Source organism: Doryrhamphus excisus, linkage group LG6 (assembly GCF_037039965.1).
Source record: "Doryrhamphus excisus strain RoL-2023G ecotype Guam linkage group LG6, RoL_Dexc_Guam_v1.1, whole genome shotgun sequence".
Lineage (NCBI taxonomy): Eukaryota > Metazoa > Chordata > Actinopteri > Syngnathiformes > Syngnathidae > Doryrhamphus > Doryrhamphus excisus.
Window position 1 is genome coordinate 12,285,970 of NC_136362.1, and position 27,690 is coordinate 12,313,659.

General features: G+C 40.8%; 1 protein-coding gene across 1 annotated transcript; it reads right to left on the reverse strand.

Annotated features, from left to right (window-relative positions):
• Positions 1 to 7,772: 7,772 nt before the first annotated feature.
• Positions 7,773 to 14,026, reverse strand: LOC131125277 (phosphatidylinositol 3-kinase regulatory subunit gamma-like). The gene is made up of 10 exons (XM_058066666.2): positions 13,703 to 14,026; positions 11,746 to 11,857; positions 11,542 to 11,640; positions 11,288 to 11,468; positions 11,081 to 11,197; positions 10,862 to 11,004; positions 10,604 to 10,780; positions 10,454 to 10,528; positions 10,198 to 10,368; positions 7,773 to 9,387 (listed from the first exon to the last, which is right to left on the reverse strand). Exons 1-10 carry the CDS (start codon positions 13,755 to 13,757, stop codon positions 9,111 to 9,113), a joined length of 1,407 nt encoding a protein of 468 aa, XP_057922649.2. The 5' UTR covers positions 13,758 to 14,026; the 3' UTR covers positions 7,773 to 9,110.
• Between the last annotated feature and the right edge of the window lie 13,664 nt (positions 14,027 to 27,690).

Genomic DNA, 27,690 nt, shown 5'->3' on the forward strand with positions numbered 1-27,690 from the left:
TGGCAGTGTTGCGTGTAAGTAAAAGTGTAAGATTAAGTGCAATCGACGTTGCACAATAATTATAATATTATAATATTATAATATAGCAACAACAAATTGTTGCTATTAATATTATAATAATAATATTATTATTTTATTTGTATCACGCACTATAAGTTGATCCTTTCGATGAATGGCTATTAGCGAACACAAAATTGATCCATATAAGGTTTGTAAACAGGTGTCTTTATTTAAAACATGTTCACATATTCATATTCTGATATCAGCACTGAAGAGATATACAGTATATACATTAAGAATATCTGTCATGTCTGTTGCCTGTTAAAAAAACATTATACCCTTTCATGACAACATTCAAATACAACTAGTAATTCAGTGAGTGTGATTAAGATGGCCTGTAAGACTCAAGGATACACAAAAAACAGAAATTCTACTTTCACAGCATTTGTTGTTACTATTGGAAATACTGTATTAAATAGAAGTAAAAAGTTACATTGAAAGGAACACTAATATTGTAGTGTAGAACTAGTATTGTTCACGGGTGTCCAATGTGTGTCCCAGGGTTAGTATTTGATTGGCCAGCAGCACATTGTAGAAACAAACAGCAAAATGGAGGGAAAAATACATCAAAAAGGTACAATGGAATAGAAAAGGCAGGAATGTTTATACTAAAAAGTAATAATAACACAAGGCTTTGTCATAAATGCTGACCTAAATGCTTCAGATCATCAGACAAATTTAAATTTTGTAGTTTTTACATGAAAAATTACCTAACCTGAGTCCTATTAAGATGCTGTGGCATGGCCTTTTGTTATAATTACCATCATTTGAGGCAATGCTGATTTAGAAGGTTTTTGTAGAACTGGGGTTAGTGTTTGATTGGCCAGCGGCACATTGTAGAAACAAACAACAAAATGGAGGGAAAAATACATCAAAAAGGTAAAATTGAATAGAAAAGGCAGGAATGGTGATACTAAAAAATAATAATAACACAAGGCTTTGTCGTAAATGCTGACCTAAATGCTTCAGATCATCAAACAAATTTAAATGTTGTAGTTATTACATGAAAAAGTGACCTGACCTGAGTCCTATTAAGATGCTGTGGCATGGCCTTTTGTTATAATTACCATAATTTGAGGCAATACTGATTTAGAAGGTTTTCGTAGTTTGTGGATCTTTTGTCCTGACGTCACCGTTGACTTGGAAACACAAATGTCTTCCTCACCCACTCATCAGCCTCTTCTTTTTTCAATGGAGTAGGGATGATAACTTTCCACACAAAGCTGAGACACTGTATGTGTTAATCACATTATTTTTAGCAGCTGGGAGGTGATCAGTGCTGTTTTGCAATTCAAGAGCATCATTGTCATGTGACACGTGGCCTCCATTCAGTTACCAGAGGTTGTATTCTGGCATGCAATGTGTTTTTGTTTGTTCAACTTCATATTAAAACAATTATTTGGAAAGTATTCACTATGCACTGGTAATAGGCAAAAAGCAGAGTAGGTTTGATATCTGAATATGTGAACATGACATCGCTGTTCTGTCATGTTTTTCATTTGGGTAATTTATTTCCTTGCATAATATCCGCCCATCTTCCTGTCAACATCACTATGCGATTGTCATCTCTAACGTGATGATGAAAAAAGTGTGGAAAAAAAGAATCTTAAGATTGGGGAGAGGAAAAAAAGAAAAAGTGTGAGGTCCATCCTATGGAAAGTGGTCATCATAATTACCATTCTTTATAAAAACACAGTCTGGCTTTTCTTTGGAGCCCTGTCCGCTGGTGAGACTTTGTCTCCACAAGGAAAGAAAAACACCACAAGACGTGGTTCTTATGGGAATAGATAATAGATTAGAGTGTGTTGAAAAGTAATTACATAAGTCTACTTTGGGGTTTTCATTCTATATAATTAGTCTCATATTGTGCTGTTGAAGCTGCTTGTTGTTGCTATAAGACCATATTTTCATTGAGTTCACCATGAACATTGTTTTGCATGTTTGTCACACTTAAGTGTTTCAGATCATCAACCAAATTTAAATATTAGTCAATGACAACAAAACTAAACAAAAAAAAACTGTTTTTAAATGCAACTTTTATTTTTAAGGGAGAAAAACAATCCAAACCGATGTGACCCTGTGTGAAAAAGTGACTCCCCCCCAAAAGCTAATAACTGGTTGAGCCACCCTTAGTAGCAACAACTGCAATCAAGCGTTTGTGATAACTTGCAATGAGTCTCTTACAGCGCTGTGGAGGAATTTTGGCACCACTCATCTTTGCAGAATTGTTGTCATTCAGCCACATTGGAGGCTTTTCCAGCATGAAGTACCTTTTTAAGGTCATGCCACAGCATCTCAATAGGATTCAGGTCAGGACTTTGACTAGGCCACTCCAAAGTCTTCATTTGGTTTTATTTTTCAGTCATTCAGAGGTGGACTTGCTGGTGTGTTTTGGATCATTGTCCTGCTGAAGAACCCAAGTTGGTTTCAGCTTGAGGTCACCAAGACACGCCGGACATTTTCCTTCAGGATATGTTGGGAGACAGCAGAATTCATGGTAAGCAAGTCTTCCAGTTCCTAAAACATTAAAACAGCCCCAGACCATTGCACTACCACCACCATATTTTACTGTATGTATGACTTTCATTTTCTGAAAGAGTTCAACTTTTTTCTTGTCTCGTCTTGGGCATCATCAAGATGTTTTGGAGGTTTTTATGGTGGAATCATGAACACTGAACTTAACTGAGGCAAGTGAGACCTGCAGTTCTTTGGATGTTGTTGTGGGGTCCTGGGAAGGTTCACCACTGTTCCATGTTTACGCGGATAGTGGTTTGCTGGAGTCTCCAAATTTTGGAATTTAGAAATTCATAATTTCCAGATTGATAGACCCCAATTAATGTCATTTTTGTTATGTTCTAACACAGGGCGGTGTAGGTTTGGATTTTTTTCATCCTTTAAAATAAAAGGCTTAATGTATAAACTGCATTTTATATGCAGTTCTGTTATCATTGACGAGTATACAAATTAGTTTGATGCTCTGAAACATTTAAGTGTGACAAACGTGCAAAAAAAGAAATCATTAAAGGGGCAAACAATTTTTCACACCACTGTAAAATAGAATAGAGTGATGTCTGTGTGTTTCATAATGTAAATGATATCTGCCCTGTGACAGCAGGCTGACGACGCTTGATCTTTTTTTATAATCAATTTCAGAGCTGAACTTCAGCAAGCAGATTGTTGGAGTGATGAAAGGATACTGAGAATGTTTGTTCATGTCCACTGGAGTCAATTGTAAGAGGGTTCCTATGCGCATATGTCTTCTACAAAGAAAAAGATTTGTATATTGTCTTCTACATATACTTAGAGAAGTACACATGAAACATAATCTGGCCTTGATCACGCTTGGGCATTGTTCACATATAGATGAGATCATTTTTGAGGTTAAAGGTCACTAATATTGACCAAAAGGGTTTACATCTCAGGGCGCCTCTGACAATCTCCCCAAGGTCTGTAGGCCACTTGCACAAACTTTGATGTCAAGAAGGGGGACCCATGTTCTACGTCCATATGATCCAACCATGACTATGTGGAACAGCCTTAGGAGCATGAAGTTATCCATAATGTCTTGGTAAGACCAAGAATTGGGATTCAGTCGAAACCACCAGGCCTAGTACCGTGAATTACTGTTTTGTTTTTTGTTAAAACCTCGTGTCTTCCATTTTACGCTATACGGTAATTTGCTCTTGTGGCTTTCTTGTGATGCTGAAGTTTAGGCCGATTAGACAAATCAATAAGCACAGTTGAGCTTGGGGGACAAACACCACATTGAATTTGGATGAAATGTATCGTCTCAATCAATGCTAAATGAGTTCCTTTATAGACAATTTCGTGTCACCTTTCATTACAATTTGAGATTCAAAAGGAACTTTTCTTCATTTGCAACTGGCCCATTTCACCGAATCGGTGCCATTTGCGGCCCCCGGGAAATATAATATATAAATGCACAATCAAATTCCTAAAAGTGTCCTCTAAGTTGATCTGATATGATCGTTCACATACTGATTGATATTCAATGTTTTGTTGTTCATAGTTTATACTGTTGTTGCTGCTGGGCTGGGCTACCCAGCATACCTTGCGGGCACTTGTAATCAACATCGTGTGTGTGTTTTCATTTTGTTGCAATGTGATTATGTTCTTTGGAGACCACATATACATTTTTAACCCATTTTGCCCAACCCCTGCCTTAACACCTTAGCCTCTTAGCTGGTCACATGGTCCACAGGAAGGTGCATCATTCACAGTCTCTGCAGGCCATGTTGCAAGTTTATTATGATGTTGAGTTTCGATAATGATCAGACTGTAGCGGGATAGCAGGCACTTTGAAGGTGAAATGGTAGATGTCGTGCAGCAGTGTAAGGGCACGCACACTGACCTGTGCCCATGTGGCCATGTCACCACACCCCATACACCCATGCAACACAAACTTATAACCTATACCACCTATAGCACCATTTCAGTGGAATTCTTGTTGAGTACTGTTGTTGTAAAACAGGCATCAGGCATATTACTGTATGCCTCGATTGTCCACAATAAAATAAACATCATACTCACCGTGTTTTATATAGCAAATTAATGTGGCATTAACAATCTTTCAATATTTTTCCATCAACTAAACAAATCAAATTCTTACTTGCAACACAAACAGCACAGTGTGAAGTGTGATACTATGTCATGTGCTGTATTGAGAGTAGACTGAGTGTAAACGTAAAGCTGGTATGTCTAATGCATTACTTTACTTTAGCTCTATGGCCTGGCAGGCAACAGGACCTCTAGCACTAGCCTATGTCAGACCCAGCTATAACGTGAGCTAATAAAAAAAAAAGGGGAGGGTAAAGAGAAAAAAAATCCCATTTTGATCGATTCGTCCTTCCACATAGCAACTGGCCTCTGATTGGCTGACGCCATTGGCGTCCTAGGCCTCCTATTGGCTGAGAGACTGGTCTCAACGCGAAGAAATCGGACGGAGACAGAGAAGAGGAGTGACATGATTGGACGTAGCTACACTGACTGCCAAAACCTATTTCCCTCGAAAGCCTGTAAGTCACTTAATGGCGTCTTTAAATGTAAGGTTTGACAACAAAGCTGCTTGCTCAGTCAGTTCTTATTTAAACGAAGAAGTTCGGTTTTCTTTGTGTGTGTGTGTGTGTGTGTGTGTGCAGTACACGTGAAGATGAAGGACAAGGAAGTGGAGGAGGAGTGTGTGTATTATTTTTGAGAGAAAAAGACATGGGGGCTGGGTTTTTACTTAGGAACGGGGAGGGAGGGATTTAGTTGTGTTAGTTTAACTGCTGTGTAGGCAAGTCACTTTGGGAAGTAGCCAGGTTTGGTGGAATGTTTCAGAGGTTAGAGGAAAAGTGGAAGGGCCCCAACTTTTCCCTCCCCAAAAGAAATTCATTCACATTATTCTTTACAGAAGTCAGGAAAAAATGTCTTCCTTGTGCCTACCCAGTACTGTGTCTGCCTACTTTCTCCTTGTCCTTCAGAGAGAGGGTGACTCACCGCCTGCGTACAGGGTGTCCTATCTGCGTACTATTCGTGATTCAGCGTTTATAAAAAAAAAGGTTTGAATCTGTGCGAAAATTGTACCATTCGCACTTTTTTCTGTCAGAAAATGGGAAAATTGGCTGTACATTTGGTACCCGAACCAGCTAAAATTTGTTTTCCCAGACACCGTGAGAGTCATAAAATATGAATAAATACTGCAATACTAAAAATACTACAAATTACAGTTGAGGAACTCCAACACACTGAACTGTTTATTTTGAAAACGGGTTACAGAAACGATGATATCACAGATTGTTGTCGTTTTGATGACAAGCCAACATAATTAATTGACTAGGCCACTCCAAAGTCTTCATTTGGTTTTTCTTTAGCCATTCAGAGGTGGACTTGCTGGTGTGTTTTGGATCATTGTCCTGCTGAAGAACCCAAGTTGGTTTCACTTCGAGGCCACCAGCAGATGGCCAGACATTCTCCTTCAGGATATGTTGGGAGACAGCAGAAGATTCATAGCAAGCAAATCTTTCTGTTCCTGAAGCACTAAAACAGCCCCAGACCATCGCACTACCACTACCATATTTTACGGTTATGACTTTCATTTTCTGAAATTCTTAAAATTTTCTCAAATTTGTTTTCCCAGACACCGCGAGAGTCGATATCAAAAAATACTACATGTACTATACTTAACTAATGTTAATTGGCGACTCCAAATTGTCCACAGGTATGAATGTGAGTGTGAATGGTTGTTTGTCTATATGTGCCTTTGATTGGCTGGCGACCAGTCCAGGGTGTACCCCGCCTTTCGCCCAAAGACAGCTGGAATAGGCTCCAGCACCCCTTGTGAGGAAAAGCGGTAGATAAGGAATGAATTAATTTTACAACTTCTGGTGATGGTGATGGTTTAGGGGGCTGCATGGCAGTTGAGTGGTTAGCGCCTAGACCTCACAGCTCATAGACCTGAGTTCAATCCCACCCTCTGCCATCTCTGTGTGGAGTTTGCATGTTCTCCGGGTTTTCTCCGGGTACTCCGGTGTCCTCCCACATTCCAAAAACATGCTAGGTTAATTGGCGAATCCAAATTGTCCATAGGTATGAATGTGAGTGTGAATGGTTGTTTGTCTATATGTGCCCTGTGATTGGCTGGCGACCAGTCCAGGGTGTACCCCGCCTCTCGCCTGAAGACAGCTGGGATAGGTTCCAGCACCGCCTGCGACCCTTGTGAGGATAAGCGGTAGAAAATGAATGAATGAATAGTGATGTTTAGGCCAGCAGAGAAGGCCTTGCTGGCCTTGACAGCTGTGTACCACCGCTATCCTTTTTAGAGGAAGTGCGGTTGTCACGGTAGTTTGACAGCCAGGCTGAAGGCGAGACTGTGACTCTGATTCCATCATTTCCCTGTTAATCATCAATTATTATCATTCATTCATGGGGATTACCTATACATATTTACATTTTAAAATGTGTTTAATAAGTGTGTGAGGCATAATAAAGGGCTATATATGTATGATGAGAACTGTCCACCAGCTCTATGCTGACATAGGTAAGCAGGAGTAATCCATGGCCTGGAACTGAGGCTCTCCTCAAGTATATCCCTGCCCTTTTCACCTTATTAATCCCTGCCTAACGTGGACCTTATGTGATGGCTGAAAGAGGCCACATGTTTTTCTGGTCACAGTGGGCCAACAGTGGTGTCAGCTGGGGACACTGCCCTAATCAGTGGTCTCCATATCTCGCCGCTTGTTCAAGTTCTTCTGAACCGATAGCATTTGCGTTTATTTTAGGAGACAGACTGTGTATTTATTGCGTAACTATGTACGTGACGAGTGATAAACTTCTGTGAATTAATCTGAGCCTGTGTTCTCATATTAACAGATTAAGAGTTTGTGCTTTTATATTGAAATGTAATGTTTCAAATGATTGCATGTTCCTAATGATTAATTTTTTTTCCCCAGTGAGATTATGCAGACATACCGGGCGGGGAAAAGCACTTTTGCACATCCTGCTATTGTCTTTGTTACTTCCTTTCTCTTCCATCTGTCCACAGTATGTCCTCCAGTGCCCTCTTATCTCAGCTGACCCCAGGATGAAGTTCATTGGAATACAATGGTTACACAAGTGACCAATGGTTCATTTTTGGAAAAACCTTTATCTTTTTTTAATTTATCATATTCTAACTTGCAATGGATTTTTGAAAAGAACAGCTCACGATTGCGTAAGATGACAAAACCCTCATCAGTTTATTGTCTTTCAGCAAGAAAAAGGTCAGGATCTCACATTGCTCAGCCTTACCCAAGGCATTTCCTCCATCCTCAAATGGAGGGTTTTTTTTTTAAACTATGAGGCTAAGTAAGCCTCATTCCAAGAAGCATTCTCAGAAATACATTTTAGGTTCTCTGTACAGAGTCCACAAACTTGAAAAAAAAAATGTGCCAAGTTCAACACCAATTCCTTACGCCTCTAGCTATGCCGGCTGCATGTCGTGAAACACATTCATAGCTCGAGCAATGCCACAATTCAAGTAATGGAGGCAGGATACTTCTGGACCTCTTGCAGTTCGCACCGACATCGGAGGCCATATCTTACCGACACCACCAAAGAGTGCATTTTTTTTGTGGCGCATGTCAACCGTTCATAACAGCGTCACCTTCACACCACCATCACACATTGCAACAATAGAAATACTGTTGGATTGCACTTTCTTCAAGCTTTCATCGTGTGGCATGTTTATAGAAAAAATATATATAGAATACAAAAAGCTTATACTTCTTCGAGTAACAGAATATAACATACAGTACTTCAGATTATGTTTTGATCAGCACATCAGCAGGTGTAGATAATTTGCTTGTCCAAATGCATTGACTGGGCAAAACAGAGATGTCTTTTTTGCTCTCTAATCAAGTGCTTTGGTCAATGGGAATAACATTGAGTATGCTTTTTTATAATGGTTTACTACAGGATGTTAATGCTACATAATATCCACTGTATGAATGGGGCAAATTGTTAAGATGCACCACAATTTTTCACATATTCACAAGTGGCATTTACCCAGAAAAATGGTTTGGTCCACCAAACCAGGACGATAGAAACAGCCTGTGTACAGCACCATTTTCCCCCCATCACCGATGCACTAAGTAGTAGTGATGTAATATATTTATGTAACTTATGGATCACTGTTTCCAGAGCTGATTCAGTTTTAGGTCAAATCTCTGGCATTGCAGATTTGTTTTAAGTCCAACCAAGATGCAGCATCTGATGTCTGGGAGCGATTTAGCGGGTGTCAACGTATCTTAATAACGTCCCCGGCCAAACAAACAGCAATATATGAAGTACAATTTCTTTTCCAGGGAAATATTTAACAGTCTCTCGAAAGCAAAAAAAAAAAAAAAAACAATAGAAGCTGACATTCAAGTTCCGGTCCCACTTCAATTTGTGAACTTGCATTCACAAAAACTGATGGAATCACTTTAGTGCAACATTTCAACAAATGCACCTTTGATGCAGTCGTTCTCGCAGGATACAGTAAACATGTCCTCTGTATAATCTCAGTTGGTTTACATTTCTGGAGCAGCCGGTGGGAGCCGAACAGTCTGTTTGTTGGGAGTCTGTAAGAGTTTGTGCTCCTCTGCATTTTGCGAAGGCATTGCGGGGGCTTTGGCGTGTACCGGATGCGACAGTCTGACATCCAGGGCGTCATTGTGTTGCACTAAGGAGTGCAGGCGGTAGTGCAGGACAAGGTCTTTCAGTGAGCAGTGGACGTCGTAGGGCTCGGCGAAGCCGTAACCGTGTGGTGTGTTGTAGATCATACAGTGCTTCACTTCTTCGTTTACGCTGAAATAAAAAAAAAAAACAAAAAACACCATCAATAAGCATCACACTAAAATTAATTAATTCATTCATTTTCTACCACTTTTCCTCACAAGGGTCGCAGGGGTGCTGGAGCCTATCCCAGCTGTCTTGGGGCGAGAGGCGGGGTACACCCTGGACTGGTCGCCAGCCAATCACAGGGCACATACGTATAGACAAACAACCATTCACAATCACATTCATACCTATGGACAATTTGGAGTCGCCAATTAACCTAGCATGTTTTTGGAATGTGGGAGGAAACCGGAGTACCCGGAGAACATGCAAACTCCACACAGAGATGGCCGAGGGTGGGATTGAACTCGGGTCTCTGAGCTGTGAGGTCTAGGCGCTAACCACTCAAACGCCGTGCAGCTCCCTAAACCATCCAACCAGTTGTAAAATTAATTCATTCCTTATCTACCGCTTTTTCCTCACGAGGGGTGCTGGAGCCTATCCCAGCTGTCTTTGGGTGAAAGGCGGGGTACACCCTGGACTGGTCGCCAGCCAATCACAGGGCACATATAGACAAACAACCATTCACACTCACATTCATACCTATGGACAATTTGGAGCGGCCAATTAACCAAAATGTGGGAGGAAACCGGAGTACCCGGAGAAAACCCACGCATGCACGGGGAGAACATGCAAACTCCACACAGAGATGGCCAAGGGTGGAATTGAACCCTGGTCTCCTAGTTGTGAAGTCTGCGCGCTAACCACTCGACCGCCATGCCGCCCCACACTAAAATTAACATCCATATTATTATACTGCCGTTCAAGTGTTATACTCACACAACAGAGCAGGCGTAGCAGCCTTGTTTGCTGCTCTCACGAATAAGGAACGTCCCGGTAGCTTTCCCCTCGAGCATCTCTTCCGCTTGCGTCCTGCTCATTTCGCCCACAAACCAACTCGTCTCGTCCTGATGCGGCAAATTCTTCTCATCTCCCTTGAGCACGTATGTACTGAGAAAACAACAAACGGCTTTGTGTTACTCTGTATCTAATTTGAAGAAACACGGTTTCCGCGAACACCCGAGTTAATACGTACTCGTCAAGGCTGTCGCTTAGTATCCCCAGCCAGTCATATATGCGTTTCTGTCGTACGCCTTTGTGATTGAGCCAACTTGTGTGGAGAAAAGAAAAGATTACAGATGAGATGAGGACTCGTTGTACTGAAAACAAGCTTCAGTCTACTCACTTGAGGTACTGGTCTCTGATGTTACGCAGCTGGATGAGGTCTGGCCGCAAACTGTTTATCTTTCGGTCTGTCTCTCGATAGTCCTCCACCTGGCTCCTCAAGTCTTCCTCCAGATGGATCTTGCTGTCGTAGATCTCGCCGAGACGGCATTTCAGCTTCTCGTAATTTATCAAAAAGCTAAAAAAAAGTATTGAGTTAGATTCCAGAATGGTTGACCGCAGCAACATGGGCGATAGACAACAAATGTAACGCAAGTACCTTTCGAGATCTTGGTCGCCTCCGTCAGATTGATTGTTCCTCTCAAATTCTTCCCCGTAGCGCTCCTGTTCACGACATTGCTCCTCAAAGATCATCATTGTCTCGTTAAACGCCTCGATAGCCGTTTGCTTCATCTGGATTTCCTGACGCAACAGAGTTCAATGTTTTAAACTCACCGCACAAAATGTTTGGTTTGAGACCATCAGATTTTTTTTTTACCTGTGAGGTCTTTGTGAAAGATTCATAAAGACGATCAAACTCCTTAGATTTCTCTTGATACTGACAGTGGACCTCTTTGAGTTTTCTTCCAGCGACATCAACGCTGTTCTCCTTCACCTGAAAAACAGTCATAACAGTCACAACATATTCGATATATAAAACTACAATGTCGTAGAACACTAATGCAAAGCAGCGTGGCACACAAACCTGCTGGAATCGGGACAAGGGATGTGTGAGCATCAGGTCCAGTGTGGCGTTGTACTCCACCAACGGATGGTGCTGATAGTGCCAAATGAGCTCCACTACGGAGGTGAACGTGAGCGGGTCGGAGAAACCGTATTTCCCATCTCGGTGGTAGATCTTGATAAGTTTATTGTGGCCGTCCTTCCTGAAAACCGAAAATTATGCGATAAATACGAGCCAATTATATTGCCGCTGCCGCCGGATTAACTCTCCCGTACCTTAATGTCAGCGTAAAGTCTCCTTGCAGCTTTGTGGATGCGTCACGCACCAGGAAGGATCCATCTGGTGTGTCGCGGAGCTTCTCGTTCACTTCGTCCCTGAGGCCAAAATCGGTTAACAAATTAAACATGGCTACACATTTAAATACAACACATTCCCAGCAGTTGATAATACCATGTTTGACTTAGCGCCAGTTCCTTTACCTGGTTATATCGCCCCAGTACCATTCGGCATCCTGTAGCGAATATGTCGGCGGGGAAAGGCAGTTATTGTTCATGGCGGATGAGGCTGGCTTTGTTGACCTAGGAGGAAGAGCTGCCAGGGGGGGGACAAAAAAAAAAAAAAACGGGACAAAATCCAGGATTAGTATGACTAAATTCTTAGAAAGAGCGCTATCAGTCTTTAAAATATTGATCGAAATGTCTCGGAGAGTGTAAACATGAATTACCCCACACCCACCCGCCCACACAAGTCTGTCACTGCCTGTCAGGGACAAGCCCAGGCATGTTTCCAAAAGATGTCACATGCCTCAACATGACTGACACCCAACTGTAGTTGTTGCACGATTTCTTCTTGCCAACTGCTCTTTAAGTCTCATTTTCTAAAAACGTAAAAGGACCACCTTTATAGGGTGATAATTGATTTATTATGTTTAATTAGCTTATTAGGTGTAAATAGTGAATGGTGTCATCATGTTTTAATAATGGCTGCACGCGTTCAAGTCAGACGACTTAAATGGAAAAAGCTGAAATAACCGAAATTACATTTTGAACTCTGTGACACGTCTTTTTTTTTTTTTTGTAATTATTGCAATCTTGCAGATCTTCATGAGTTTTCCATCAACCTTCAAGGGGAGAAAAACATCTCACTTGGCCAAAAGTCTAAGCGTTTTCCTCAGGATTAAAAAAAAAAAGGAGGGCAAACCGCATCAAGAGAAGGTGAAGGGCGATATATTTCACTACAGGACAAAAGTGCCTTTCATGAGGCAGTCGGGGGGAGACGACAAGGGCTGCCTCTGAGAGGAGAAAATGTGGTTTTCACCCACCATCCGCTCTCCTCTTTTTCTGACCTTAAAATAAACAAAAGTCAGGTGCAGCAGCAGCACATTTTGGCAGGCTTAAAAAAAAAAACCCAAAAGCTGCTGCTTCTCCAGCAAAATTAAATCTGCACACCTTCCTCCCCTCCTCCTCCTCCTCCTCCTCCTCTCGGCTGCCAAGAAACTTGCAGTGGATTCCAGAAGCCGAGGACCAGCAGCACAGAACCGAACCAGAGCCAAGTCATTAAGCATGAACTAAAGAAATGCATCAATCATGATGGAGCCTGGTTCTGCTCTTGCCAGTTGGCGTATCTAAAAAAACAAAGTTTTAACAATCAAAGTTAATGTTTTAAAAATATGTAAGTGACAAAAATGGGAGCAGTTGGGTCAGTGATTAATCCCAAATGTGGCAGCAAAAAATTATTTCTTTACTGCAAATAACATATCTTCAGTCATCCAACCTACGGTGACAGACAGAACAATGGAATGTTCCTCCACTAGATGGCAGAACGCAACACAATAGACCCAGAATCATTATTTCTGTCCAAATACTTTATCGTGACATTTTTATTTTATGGTGTACCGTGCCGTTTTTGGAACAATACCCCAAATAAAAAGATAACCAAACACTGTTCTAGCCATCTAGCCTACTTTCCGAGCTAGCGCTAATTACGCACGGCTGGCTGCAGAGGAGAACAAAGCGGTGGTTTCATGCGGCTCTAGTTGACGCACCATATTTCCTTCTAAGATTGTTCCCTACGTTTTGTCATGACTTGTCCCTCAAGATCTCGTTCAAGGATACGATTCGAGAAAACACAGCATCGCTCCTCGCCTGCTTTGTCATTCGCGATGGGACAAAAGAAAAAAAAAAGAGGCGAACCACTGCGCCTTGGTCCGCTGAAGGTATTACGTAATTGCCAAGCGAATTGCGCTATGCATGCCTGGGCAATGGCACCGACGACCTGATCATTACAGTATAACGTTTTTTTACTGACACACGCTTTTGGCACATGTCAACTTATTCGCTGTTGATCATTTAAGACCAACAATAAAGTGGAATAAAGCTGTCAAATGTTTTTTTAAGCCATGAAGATGCAAACAATGGCTGCAGCTGACTGCGTTACCTGGTGGCGCTGGATCCATCTCGATGTAGAATAAACCTTCAGGGGGATAAATCATTCCTGTTTCACAATAGTAGTCCAGATTGCCTCCGTTGTCTCAGCGCAAAAACATAAAAAAAAAACACTTTTCTTTTGTGTGTAGTGAACAGTTTTTTTTTTCAAGCTGACTCGAATCAACCTGCACGTCCTTATATTTACTTCGACCAAAATAAAATCCTCTTGATTATTCTGGTAATGTAAAACATCCCAAAGTCCAACAAAATTGCGTTTTTGGACTTTTTAAAGATGTATCTGATGATTCAGTCCGTGGTCGCAGCTCGTCTTTACTTCATCTCGGAAGTGGAGCGGCTTTAAAGGGCAGTTCTCACATCATCTTGGACGGTACCAAGCTCCCATCAGGGTGGGGGGTGTTAATTTTTTGGCGTGTGGCTCCCAACCGCGTAAAACACACAATTTTCATCACTTCATGTAATAGTCAGAATCAAGTATAAAATTTGAAGTTGTATTAAGCCCGTTTTTTACGGTATTTGTTCATTTGGAACTAATGATACCCGGATTGTGAAATGGTACGTTCCAGGTCGTTTCATTCAGGTCCTTAGATGCTGCACTGTAACAGCTGAAAAATGGCTTGCTGCACATGAATGAAAGAAAAAAAACCGAATCTATGTATTGGAATCAGTAAATATTAATACAATTACTGTATTTTTAATCATAGCTTTCAAAGAAACGGACTACAGAATGATCAAAAGAGGCATGTTTAAATTGATTTCATAGATTTAAACAAAATGACATCATGCCATACATTTGACTGAATTCCATCTTGTCATCCAGAAAGCATTTGGTTAACTCTTTGTCTTTGTGGTGTCGCCTACGTAGTTCCCGAGTGTGTGCTATATTCTTGTTGAGCTTGTCAAACACGTTCCGCAGCAAAATTGCCAACGTGTATGTGCACTTGTAATTATCGCTGAGATCATTCTGTTGCACATACAAGTGGTGGAACCTTTTTACAGTGAGATGACAATTCCTGAAGAGAAATACAGGTGAACAAGCCGGCGTATTTTACAGTATGTTCATGTATATGTTTCATAGCCGATGAATACAAGCATTGTCGTCCACTCATGACACAGAATGACACGCTGCTGTAAATTTAAACAACCCGGGGGCCTCTTCTCCCCCCCCAGCTGACGTTAGTGACTGCAGGGAGAGTAAAACAAGGCCTGCATGGTCAGAGGTCTGACTCTGTTGGTGTCCATGCGTTTATGGCCGGTCCCCTTTTGACCCAAGGACATAGAGTCAGGGAGGTAATTGCCTCCAGCATTCCTTTTTCCCATCAGTAAGATGATTCTTTCCTGTGTGCAGGCAGCGTCCATGAAACGTACTAAACTAACTGCCTTGACTAGAGAATATTACATGGCGGAAAGTCCACAATGCCTCCGAGACACTCATGTTTTTCACACTCATGTGTCTTCGAGGGATGGATGAAACAAACACACACTTGTGACCATGTTAGAGAAATATCTTGCCGTCATTCTGCTTGCTGATGGCAGATTTGGACACTGTAAAAAAAAATCCAAGTTGACTCATCTTAAAAAAAAATTGTAATTCAACTCAGAACTAAGTTTCTCCAACTTAAAAGATCAAGTTCACGTGACTTATTGCTTTGTTTTGGGAATTTTCTTTATTAGGTCAAATAAACTAATATTTTTGTTGTATCAACAATAGAACTCACTTTTGATTTAGTCTAACTAATTAAATTCAACACACAATTAAATTGAAATTATTCATTCATTCACATTACACCCTGGACTGGTCACCAGCCAATCACAGGGCACATATAGACAAACAACCATTCACACTCACATTCATACCTATGGACAATTTGGAGTCGCCAATTAACCTAGCATGTTTTTGGAATGTACTCGGAGTACCTGGAGAAAACCCACGCATGAACATGCAAACTCCACACAGAGATGGCCGAGGGTGGAATTTGAACCCTGGTCTCCTAGTTGTGAGGTCTGCACGCTAACCACTCGACCGCCATGCAGCTCCTAAATTGAAATTAATTGAAATAATTTGTTAACCTGATTTGAAAATGAGTTGATTTACATTGTTGATACAATCAAAATATTTGGTTATTTGACCTAAAAAGTTCCCACAACAAATCAATAAGTCACGTGAACTTGGTCTTTTGGCCTCAACCATCTCTGTGTGGATTTTGCATGTTCTCCCCGTGCATGTGTGGGTTTTCTCCAGTTTCCTCCCACATTCCAAAAACATGCTAGGTTAATTGGCGACTCCAAATTGTCCATAGGTATGAATGTGAGTGTGAATGGTTGTTTGTCTATATGTGCCCTGTGATTGGCTGGCCACCAGTCCAGGGTGTTCCCCGCCTCTCGCCCGAAGACAGCTGGGATAGGCTCCAACACCCCCGCGACCCTTATGAGGAAAAAGCGACAGAAAATGAATGAATTGATAATTTGCTAGATTTAATCAAAATTTTAAGGCAGCAAGGTTACAAATTTTTAAGTTGAGTCAACTTGGAATTTTTTACCGAATGTATCATCTTCTTAAATGCAGTAGTCTGGGTTGAAATCTGACACAAATCATAACAACAAGAAATGACAAAACAATAGGCTACCAAACAGAAATTTGGATTAAAGTAAAATAAAAATAATTATAATACATTATTAAACAATGATGAATAATTAAATAATTAAACAATGAATAAGTAATTATATAGTATATTATTAATTTATTTTTGATTTTTTTAAAACATTAAAGACAACACTTGTGTGTGTGTGCACCATCACAAGCAGGGAGAACAACTGACCTTAACACATCTGTTTAAATTATTACCATCTCTAAACAAAAAGTCATATATGACTCTAATGTGTCCACAAAGTCTGTATTCCTTTCCCACTTTTGAGAAGCCTCGGAGCCTGTCACAGCATGTCATTTGGCTGCTATCCAGTCCCCCTCCCCCTTCTTCTTGTGTCAGAAGGGCACACACGGTTTGCCCCCTTTAACTTCTGGGTCTGACCTGCGTGACACATTTCACTAGCACCACCTTCTTAGCACCGATGCTCCAGCGAAACACCAGGAGAGGACAGGCAGGCACGGCACGATGATCTCCAGAGATATGTTGTCCCTGCGAGCAGTATTTAAAGCAGCCGGAATATTCTTGTGGTGTGTGTGCTCGCGTGCCCCATTTGTGCATGCTGTGGTTAGGGTTAGCGACGGCTGACTTGCAGGATAAACCTTTAGGCTCTTCACCCCAGATCTAGGCAGTCCTGATGGGATCTGTGAAGACTAATCGTAAGATTAACGCAAGAGGCTGATACTGAAGGCCTTCCCGCAGCCTGCTCGATGGTGTGACTCATCTTGATAGCCACAAACCGCAATACGCCATTCCACCTTGGGAAAGTATGTGGTTGCAGGTCTAAATTTATAAGAGGTTAATAGCGGCAATTAAAATAAACAATAGTGAAGCATTAGCTGTCAGAAGCACCACTATGTACATCTGTGCAATACTTGCTTTTATAGTCAGTATAGTTATTCCAGACCCCATTCACTGTGCAATATCTGATCAACCTCCATGTGCAATATTAAGGGCTCTAAATGCAATATACTAAGTTCTATGTGAAGTATTTCCATAATGCCTCATAATTAACTCTCTAACAAGATCTCAGTGTATAGACTGGACATATATCTCATCTCGTTTCATATTATCTACATACTGTATTAAGATTAAGATTAAGATATGCCTTTATTTGTCCCTCAGTGGGGAAATTTGTATTGCACAGCAGCCAGAGTACAGAGCCAGTTAAGCAGTACAAAATACATAATATAGAAAAATAAACAATATAAACAACCCAAGTATTAACAAAAATCAATAGTTTTTCCCAGAGTTATATACAATATAGTATGTAGGTAATATGAAACAAGATGAGATACATAACCAGTCTATACACTGAGATCTTGTTAGAGAGTTAATATGAGGCATTATGTAAATACTTCACATAGGACTTAGTATATTGCATTTAGAGCCCTTAATATTGCACATGGAGGTTGATCAGATATTGCACAGTGAATGGGGTCTGGAGTAACAGTTATATACTGTATTGTATATAACTCCGGGAAAAACTGTTGATTTTGTTAATACTTGGGTTGTTTATATTGTTTATTTTTCTACATTGTGTATTTTGTACTGCTTAACTGACTCTTGCTGTACTCTTGCTGCTGTGCAATACACATTTCCCCGCTGAGGGATGAATAAAGGCATATCTTAATCTTAATCTTAATGTTGCAGCAGGGCTACATATAAATAGGTGCTCATTAGAATGATGAAAGGGGTGCTTGATTTCACTCTCTTTCCATATTATTTGTTCACGCTGTCGTGAAATTATGAACGTTAATCCTCGTATTAAGAGTGTTTAAATGGGCACGTGATAGGCTTTTTGCTGCCACCAAATTTTGATTTTGTAAATCTCCTGCCTTTTAGGAGTAATGCTTATTTGGACTTAGCGCATAAACTGTGTCAAGGAGTATCATTCATATTTCCAATATAGGACACATTTTATCTGGATTTGCTTTGTTTTGTTGTCCACCGGGGAAAAAGACACAACACATAGAAAGCATGTCAGGGATTAGTTCAGTTGACCAATGTTGTTATCTGTGTCATGGTCTCTTACATTGTAGCCCTGGGTGAATTGCACATCTTACCAATCTGCTGTACAGTAGTGTGCCGCTATTCACGGCCATTGAAGGGATACATAATGGTCTTGGCAGAGTGTTCAACATTCACCATGGAGAGACTGTGGGGTTTCCCTGATCGGTCGCCAGAACCCAGCACACAAAGCATTCAGTAGTCCTGCCAGAGGCAACTCAACTGTGGGCAGAGTGTAGGGCGGCTATGGTCTGGCCCCCGGGACCCAGCCATTGTGGAAATGTAAGTGGGGACAGCGTTTGAATGGAGCTGAAAACCTTAGATGACCAAAAGTATGAGCTTCAAATAGCTTGGGGCCTGGGAAACATAGCTTGTTCTTTTAAGGAGGTCATAGAGATGCCAAAAAAGTGGGGAAAAAATCAACAGAAAACCAATGTTTGGTGTGTAGGGAATGTAACATTTGAACATCAGCAAAAGTGATTTACCATTTTTCCGAACGTTCCTGTGTCAGCCCATTGGTTAAATCAAGCTGCTTCTTGCCCTCTGTGTTAGTTTAGCGTTCAGTGGTCATAGCCGCCACTCGTCATATGTCACTCCCTTCTGCCACAGCCTAAACTTACTCACAGAGGTGACAACTGAGGAACTCGTGGCGGACCACCACGTTACATTAACAGCTAAGTGTCTGGGTTATTTTGTCTTATGAGGGTCCTCTGTTCCTCCTCTTCTCTTCTGAAGTGGCTTGCCAAATGATGGCCTAACCGTGCAGACATTCATGAGATACTGAATAGTTATGAGGTTATGTTTATCAGTTTATCACTTTCTTTGTCTGTGTTCAAAACAACTTAAAATGTTCCTAATGGATTTGGATGAAATTTTTAAGAATTGTGGGAAATGGGGATATGGAAGAACTGATTACAATTTGGGGGAGATACGGATCACCGTCTGGATCCAGGAATTTTTTAAAGGATTCTTTAACCTAGCAAAATAGGACAATTTTCACACTCCACAAATAAATGGTGAGAGCACTTGTTCTGGATATTTAGCCTTCCCGGTACATTATTTCATGCTAGGTGTTAGCTAGCATGCTAGCATTAACATGTTAGTATTGCCAGCATGCTAATGCTAATGCTCCATGCTAATTTTAGCATCGTAGCACTTATTTACATAGTAGCCGTTGTCATGGGTAGACACTTATTTGAACACTTAGCACTATCATGCTAGGATTTATCATGCTAACATTAGCATACTGGCATTTTTAGCCACATTCACAGATATACATTATTATACGTTTATTATGTTTTATATGTTTTAGCTTTTTCAGATGTAGGCACTTATATAAACACTTAGCACTATTATGCTGGGTGTTAGCAGGCTAACATTAGCATGTTAGTATTGGCAGCATGCTAATTTTAGCATAGTAGCACTTTTAGCCGTTGTCATGGGTAGACACTTGTTTGAACACTTAGCACTATCAGGCTAGGATTTAGCATACTAACATTAGCATAGTGGCATTTTTAGAAACATTTCCAGATAGACATTATTATATTTTTATTATATGTTTGCTTATGTTAGCATTTTTTGCAATTTCAGCAATATGAACTTACGTAGACACTTACCGCTATGATGGAAGGTGTTAGCATGTTAGCATACTAACATAATTCGACAAACGTTTTTTTAGCATTTTCAGAGGTAGGCACTTATATAAAGACTTAGCACAATTGTGCTGGGTGTTAGCATGCTGACATTAGCATATTGGCATTTTTAGCCCCTTCACAGAGAAACATTATTATACGTTTATTATATGTTTGCTTATGTTAGCATTTTTTTTGCAATTTCAGGAATATGAACTTACGTAGACTTACCGCTATCATGGTAGGTGTTAGCATGTTAGCATACTAACATAATTCTACAACCTTTTTTAGCTTTTTCAGATGTAGGCACTTATATAAACACTTAGCACTATTATGCTGGGTGTTAGCAAGCTAACATTAGCATGTTAGTATTGGCAGCATGCTAATTTTAGCATGGTAGCACTTTTAGTCGTTGTCATGGGTAGACACTTGTTTGAACACTTAGCACTATCATGCTAGGATTTACCATGCTAACATTAGCATAGTGGCATTTTTAGCCACGTTCACAGATAGACATTATTATACGTTTATTATATGTTTGCTTATGTTAGCATTTTTTTTGCAATTTCAGGAATATGAACTTACGTAGACACTTACCGCTGTGTTGATAGGTGTTAGCATGTTAGCATAGTAACATAATTCTACAAACTTTTTTCGCTTTTTCAGATGTAGGCACTTATATAAAGACTTAGCACTATTGTGCTGAGTGTTAGCATGCTAACATTAGCATATTGGCATTTTTAGCCCCTTCACATAATAGACATTATTATACGTTATTATATGTTTGCTTATGTTAGCATTTTTTTGCAATTTCAGGAATATGAACTTATGTAGACACTTACCGCTATCATGGCAGGTGTTAGCATGTTAGCATACTAACATAATTCTACAAACTTTTTTTTAGCTCTTTCAGAGGCAGGCACTTATATAAACACTTAGCACTATTATGTTGGGTGTTAGCATGCTAACATTAGCATGTTAGCATTTTCACCATTCTTTAAGTCTTCCATACCCTTCCATAATATGTTTTCATGGTCAAGGAATGTAAATATGTAGCTACAATTAATATATTTATGGTGTAAATTCCAATATCAGGGAACTACAAGGCTTGGCAAAGGTATGAACTCTCCCACTGCTTTTCTAGTTACTGTGGAAGTTGGCCTGTTTGTTTTTCTAGTTTTATGCAATTAGAAGTCCAAAATGTAGCTTAATATATAGAGTACAACAACCCCTCGCCATTCTGTGCTTCAAATATTGCGACTTCACTCTATTAAGGTTTTTCAAAAATATATGAATGTATAAATCATGCTTCTTCATGGTTGAATAATGAATTAATTAACAAATGACCGCCATTTTGTGGTTGACTATGGCCCTCTTTTAGTCAAAAAGTATGACAAAAAGTCAAGTTTATTTAGAAAGCACTTAATCACAAAAGAGCCTCAAAGGACTTAAAAAGCAGGAAACAGTAGACAACAGTAGATGATAGACGACATCCTCTGATCTGAACCCCCCATCCGGGCAAGGAAAAACTCTAAACCCATTAGGGAAAAAAAGAACCTTGAGAATGGTTACAATGTTGTAATGTTACAATGATGAGACATTACATCACATTCAGGGTGAAGGGGGAAGTTTTGTCATCACATGCAACTCTACTATATTGCCTGTGCTATTATTTTTCAAAGAAATCCACCACAAAATGACACATAATGTCATAAAACACAGAATTTCTTGGATTGCCTTGAAGTTTCTCACACATCCTAAAGCACTGTTTTGCCAAATTGCCCCCCCCCAAAATATTAATATATGCCTTTAGGGGACTGACACATGTGTGTAGAATTCTCCAGTTCTTCACAGCACATCACATCATTGGATAGGCGGTACACATAATAGATTGACAGATACAAAGGAAACATAACTGTATTATTATCGCTTGATTGACATATGACTCAGCAACAGTCATTAGTAAGTGCTTAGCGTGCTGGTCCACAAAGAAAGCACAATTCCCTAACCTTTGTTACTGATGAGGTGCAGAAAAAAAAAAGAACAGTCATGTTGCAGTCAGCACACCTTCACGCTGAAATCAGCAAAACATGCAATGCATCTTGTTAGTCTTAAGAGGCAGGAGTCATGTGTGTCCGTGAGTAAAGGATTCGGATGATGGAAGTTAAGCTCGTAATGTCTTTCTCTCTGACACACACACACACACACACACCGGCCTTTCACGCAAAGCAAAATTGAGAAGCCGAGACCTCTTTTCAAGCTCCACGGCAGTTGCCTTCTCTATATAAAAGGATACTACTCTCCTCGGCTACGCAGCTATCACATCAGCACTATAACTCTATTAGGCACAGCTCCAGGACACACTAAGCAACCAATAGCCCACAATGGCGTCATTGTCAGTGAGGACTGCAGCTATTGTCGGCCATGCTACAGGATTTATTCCCCTCCTCCCATATTGTGACCTTCACCTTTGACCCCTTCTGCCATCTCACATGCTCCGGGACTGAGCATGTAAGGGTTTCTGGCCTTCTGACTCAGGCCTGCTAAGTGGCTTCTCTGCACAGTTCTAGTGTTTGGGTGATTCAGTTTGGTGTCAGTAAGGAGAGAACCAGCAGTGGTGTTGTGGGTGTGGGTTGCTTACAGAATTGTGGTTCTACTGACCCTCTGAAAAGGTCAGTTGCAAGGCATGAGAGGAGAGGAGCTGCCTAAATGGTTCTTTTCTACCCTTTTCTCCCCCCCTGGCCAGGGCAGAGACTCTGTATGGTTATTTATGAGCGTGTGGGAGAGCGACGAGAGGGTCTGGCAATGAAACCCACCGGCTTCTTTGTTGCCAGGACTGGGCTGAGCTAAGGTGCCTGTCATTGGTTCTATCATATATTTACATGCACACGCTCTCTCAATTCCTCAGCCACTATTAGGGACCCCTCCCATAGCCGCAAGGGCAGAGGAGAGGGCTGTGTTGCGAGGCAGATTTGGAGAGTGAGGTGTGCTTGGCATAAAAGCTGTCAGCAGTTTGATAGATGCCACTCAGGCAGGAACGCCAGGGAACTTCCAGAAGATGGATACTGCTGACATCATTGAAAACGTACAGCTCAAGCTCCATTTTTGTACACCCCAGTTTGCGTGTGATTATTTTTTTTAATCCGAAACTTTCTAAATTCATATTTTGCCTCAGTTTTTGTAGACTTTTGTGGTTTTTGGCTGGCGACCATACCCCGCCTCTCACCCGAAGTTAGCTGGGGATAGGCGGCATAGAAAATGGATAGGTGGAAAAATGCTCTCAAAAATTGTAGCTGAATCAATTTTTACCATAAGAAATAAAGTAAATTCAATGAATCTGTTCCAGAAAGTTGGCTGCATTGCGGACGAGTGGTTAGCGAGCAGGCCTCACAGCTAGGAGACTCGAGTTCAATTCCACCCTCTGTGTGGAGTTTGCATGTTCTCCCCGTGCATGTGTGGGTTTTCTCCGGGTACTCCGGTTTCCTCCCACATTCCAGAAACATGCTCGGTTAATTGGTGACTCCAAATTGTCCATAGGTATGAATGTGAGTGTGAATGGTTGTTTGTCTATATGTGCCCTGTGATTGGCTGGCAACAAGTCCAGGGTGTACTGTTGTGGCGTAACTGTATTAGTTAGCAAAGAACTGGATCCAACCACTGATGACATCATTGGTTCCTGTTTGCATGTGTTAAAAAGTCAATAGGCTGCTCACGTTCTGAGCACGTTCTGGGACGTTTTGAGGTAAAAAAAATACATTAACTCATTCAATCACAGCCATTTTTGAAAAGACAATCCCTTCAGTACCGGCCATTTTAGACAATTTTGACTGATCTTTGAAGGCACTTCAAATAGTGTGTTGTATGACTGTATAAACATGGAGCCAAAAGACAGAGCAGACTCCCGTCTTTCATTAGAAAAAAATGTTTAGTTCTACCTTTTTCCATTATTTAGTAGTCAACAGTAGAACATAGGTAAGTTTCAAGAAAATATCAGTTCCCCACTAAAAAAGACAGAAAACCAGATACTTTTCAACACTTATTTTTCCTTTTGTGACAGCTGAAATATCTTTAGCAACTACACCACAACATAAACAATACAAAAAAAGGTTGTTTTCCATCAAAATAAACATGTATTTACATATATTTACATATTAATTTACTCATATTTACACCATGAACTATTTACAATTTTCACATTTGGACGCATATGGACGCACTTTTTACCTCTTGCAACAAAAATATGTATAAATATGTCTTTGGTATTGGGCGTCCGGGTTTATAAAAACATATAAATGCGTATTTGGTTTTGAATGAGTTATTAATAAAGGTGCACCCATGTAGTATATTTATATGGTACGCTACCAAAAAACATGCTAACCAGGGCGTACGCTGACCAAGGTTCCACTGTAGTCCGTTTGCCCTGTACTATATAGTTTATTGAGTGTGACTATTAAAATAACTCGCCATGGGGCCAAAAAAAGTGTAATTTGATAAAGTTGTTTTCTACATGTAAAATTAACAAAACCTGAGGTACCACTGTACTGTACATTTGAAAGTTACTAATTGTTATTATTTATATGTATTTAAAGCAACTACAAAACATATATTTTTACAGTAATTTGAAAGTATGCATGAACAAAGCAGAAGACGACTGTCCCAGAAATGTGTCTGTTCACACCACCGCTACGCTCCGCCAGTGTAACACACACCACTTTTTTTTCCCCCTCTCCCTTGACAAAAGTTAAATTAAGCTTGAATTTCTCGCCGGAGTCAAATGGTCATGATGTCATGGTTTGAGGACAGAATGACTCGGTTTGTCTGTCGACTGAGAAGGCCTATTCTTGCATGTTTGGGTGGGAGCACGCATATAATTGCAGTGCGGGATAGCGTGAGGGGATGGGGGCGGGCGGGCGGGGGGGAGGGAAGGAGCCAGTTAGCACGCAACATGAGTTTTGGCCCACGGTTGCCTGGTGTGGGTGCCAAACTTGTCCAGAGAGCTGATGTGTGTATCGTTGCGCCAGGCTAGTTGTGCTCTCTTTAGAAGCTTGCGCTGTTCCAAGACACATCTTTCATTTGCACATGTTGAATAGCTTAAGGGAGCCCAAGGCCATTTCGACAAGGGACAGATCTCGCTTTTTCGGGAGGTTGCTTGGCTCTATGCATGTGTGTGTGTGTGTGTGCTTGCAAAAATCTTCAGAATGTCCATTTCCAGTAAGATTCGTCACAGTGTTTGCTCTCAGCAACCAAACCGCGGTGCGCGTGTTGCTGCCATTTTCAGGATTACACTGATCCAAAAATCTGACAGTAAAAAAGAAGAGAATGGAAAGCTTTGTCTGCCTTTTCATATCCTCTCAGTGGGAGGTAGAAAGGCAAGACCTTCAGACCAGAGTGGTGGTGGTGGTGGTGGGTGTTTGGGGAGAGTGGGGGGTGGGGGGGAGCTCTCAACTGCCAACCAGATGGGCCACCAAGCCGTGTGTATTTAGAGAGATCATATGGGATAACCTCGCAAAGACAGATTGACATTTTGCTGACAAAACAAACCACCGCTGTCCTGCACGCACGTAGCGCCCTTTCCACACATGCGCCCTCATGTACGGCCATGCAAATACTTTAAGTGGTGTTTGCTTACATAGGTCTTAAGGAAGTTATTTCGGCATGTGTTAAGTACGTGCCGGTGGAGCCATAACAATAAGAGGATAGAACAAAGATTCCCGCTCAACAATAGCAGCACTGGTGACCTGCGTAAAAGGAGACAACCTTGAGCGAGTCATCTCATCTTTTGCCTTGCCTTGGGATTTACCTTGGTGCTTAAAGGCCGGGTTGCAATGTATGTCCCAGAAGGTTAAGAAGTCATCATTTGTTTGGGTACAAGCGATGATGCCCTTCGCACTTTTGCCGTTTTCATGTCAAATACAGAGTCCAAAGTTTTTTTTATTTATTAAAAAATATATAATTTAACAAGAAAACTGAAAAAAATCAGCAAAAATTAAAAAAATCAACTGCAATTTTCCAAGAATTCATCGCCATGTTTTTTTGTCTCGTACAGTGGTTCATGTACCCTTTACTTATATCGAACTACAAGTGATATGTAGTATTCTGGTCACTAGGTGGCAGTAATGAAACAAAACATTGAGATATTACCTTATATTACATTACCTTATCACTGCATGAAGCCATGAAGTCATCCATGGCATGTCCGACGTGATCGAGTGAAAAAAAGTTACCCTCCCAACCCGGGTGGAAGTGGTAAATTTTTAGCTTCTTGAGTTTATTCATTCATTCATTTTCTACCGCTTATCTTCACGAGGGTCGCGGGGGGGGTTAGCTGGAACCTATCCCAGCTGTCTTCGGGCGAGAGGCAGGGTACACCTTGGACCTATGGACAATTTGGAGTCGCAAATTAACCTAGCATGTTTTTGGAATATGGGAGGAAACCGGAGATGCACACTCCACACAGAGATGGCCGAGGGTGGAATTGAACCCGGGTCTCCTAGCTGTGAGGTCTGCATGCTAACCACTCGAACGCCGCACAGCCCTTTCTTGAGTTTAGAAGTTGTAAATTTGAGGCTAAGTGGTTAGCTTGCTACCCAACAGCTGTCTTGAGTCTCTGCAATGTGCAATGTGGTTTAAACAATCAATAGTAGGAGTGTAGAGGTGACTATAGGGGTGTTATTTTATGTCTCCAGAGCTCTAATAATGTTAAAACCATATTTAGAAAGTCATAAACAGGTTTTCTATGCTCTAACTATAAAAATTATCCAATTCATTAACACTGCATCGTATATTGTGGACATTCAATTTCAATTTCATTCAAATTCAGAAGTTTGGACACCCTTGCTCTATCCCTTTCAGCCGTTTAGCCAAAATATGTCACTCAAAAAGTCCCTGACATAAATGAAGAAACATGCAAATATAAAAAAGTAAAATAAACAATATCCCATATCTCTAATCCACTTCAATACACTCACTACTCCCACTCTCTTTATTTATATAATTAATACAAATTGTACCAGAATATGTTCTGTTCCAAAAATACTGATTACATTTGTTGTCATAATACAACACTATCACCACACTAATTTCTGGCAGCCTTTACGCCATGCGGACAATATGAGATTTAGTTTAAGTCAACAATGTAAAACTGATGACTGCACAGGCTGACATGATCACGGTGACCCCCCCCCCCCACCCCCACCCCACCAGAAAAAATGATGCCCAAGGCTGCTCACCTCTCTTTTCTTTAACCTACTTAGCTACTTCACTCAAGTTTTATTTAAACTTATTTAATCGTACTTTAATGATAAGTATTAAAATAATAGATTTGGAATAGAATGATCTGGCTGAATTTATGATTATTTTATGATTATTTTACAATGGTAACTCATTCAAATTCATTTGTTTCAAAGAATCAGTGGAAAACCAAATTGTATGAAAACCGAACTGATTTTTCCCATAAGAAATAATGTAAATCCAAATAACACACAATTTGGAGTCGCCAATTAACCTAGCATGTTTTTGGAATGTGGGAGGAAACCGGAGTACCCGGAGAAAACCCACGCATGCACGGGGAGAACATGCAAACTCCACACAGAGATGGCCGAGGGTGGAATTGAACCCTGGTCTCCCAGCTGTGAGGTCAGTGCGCTAACCACTCGCTCACCGTGCATCTAAGATGGCTTATTTTCTATTATTAG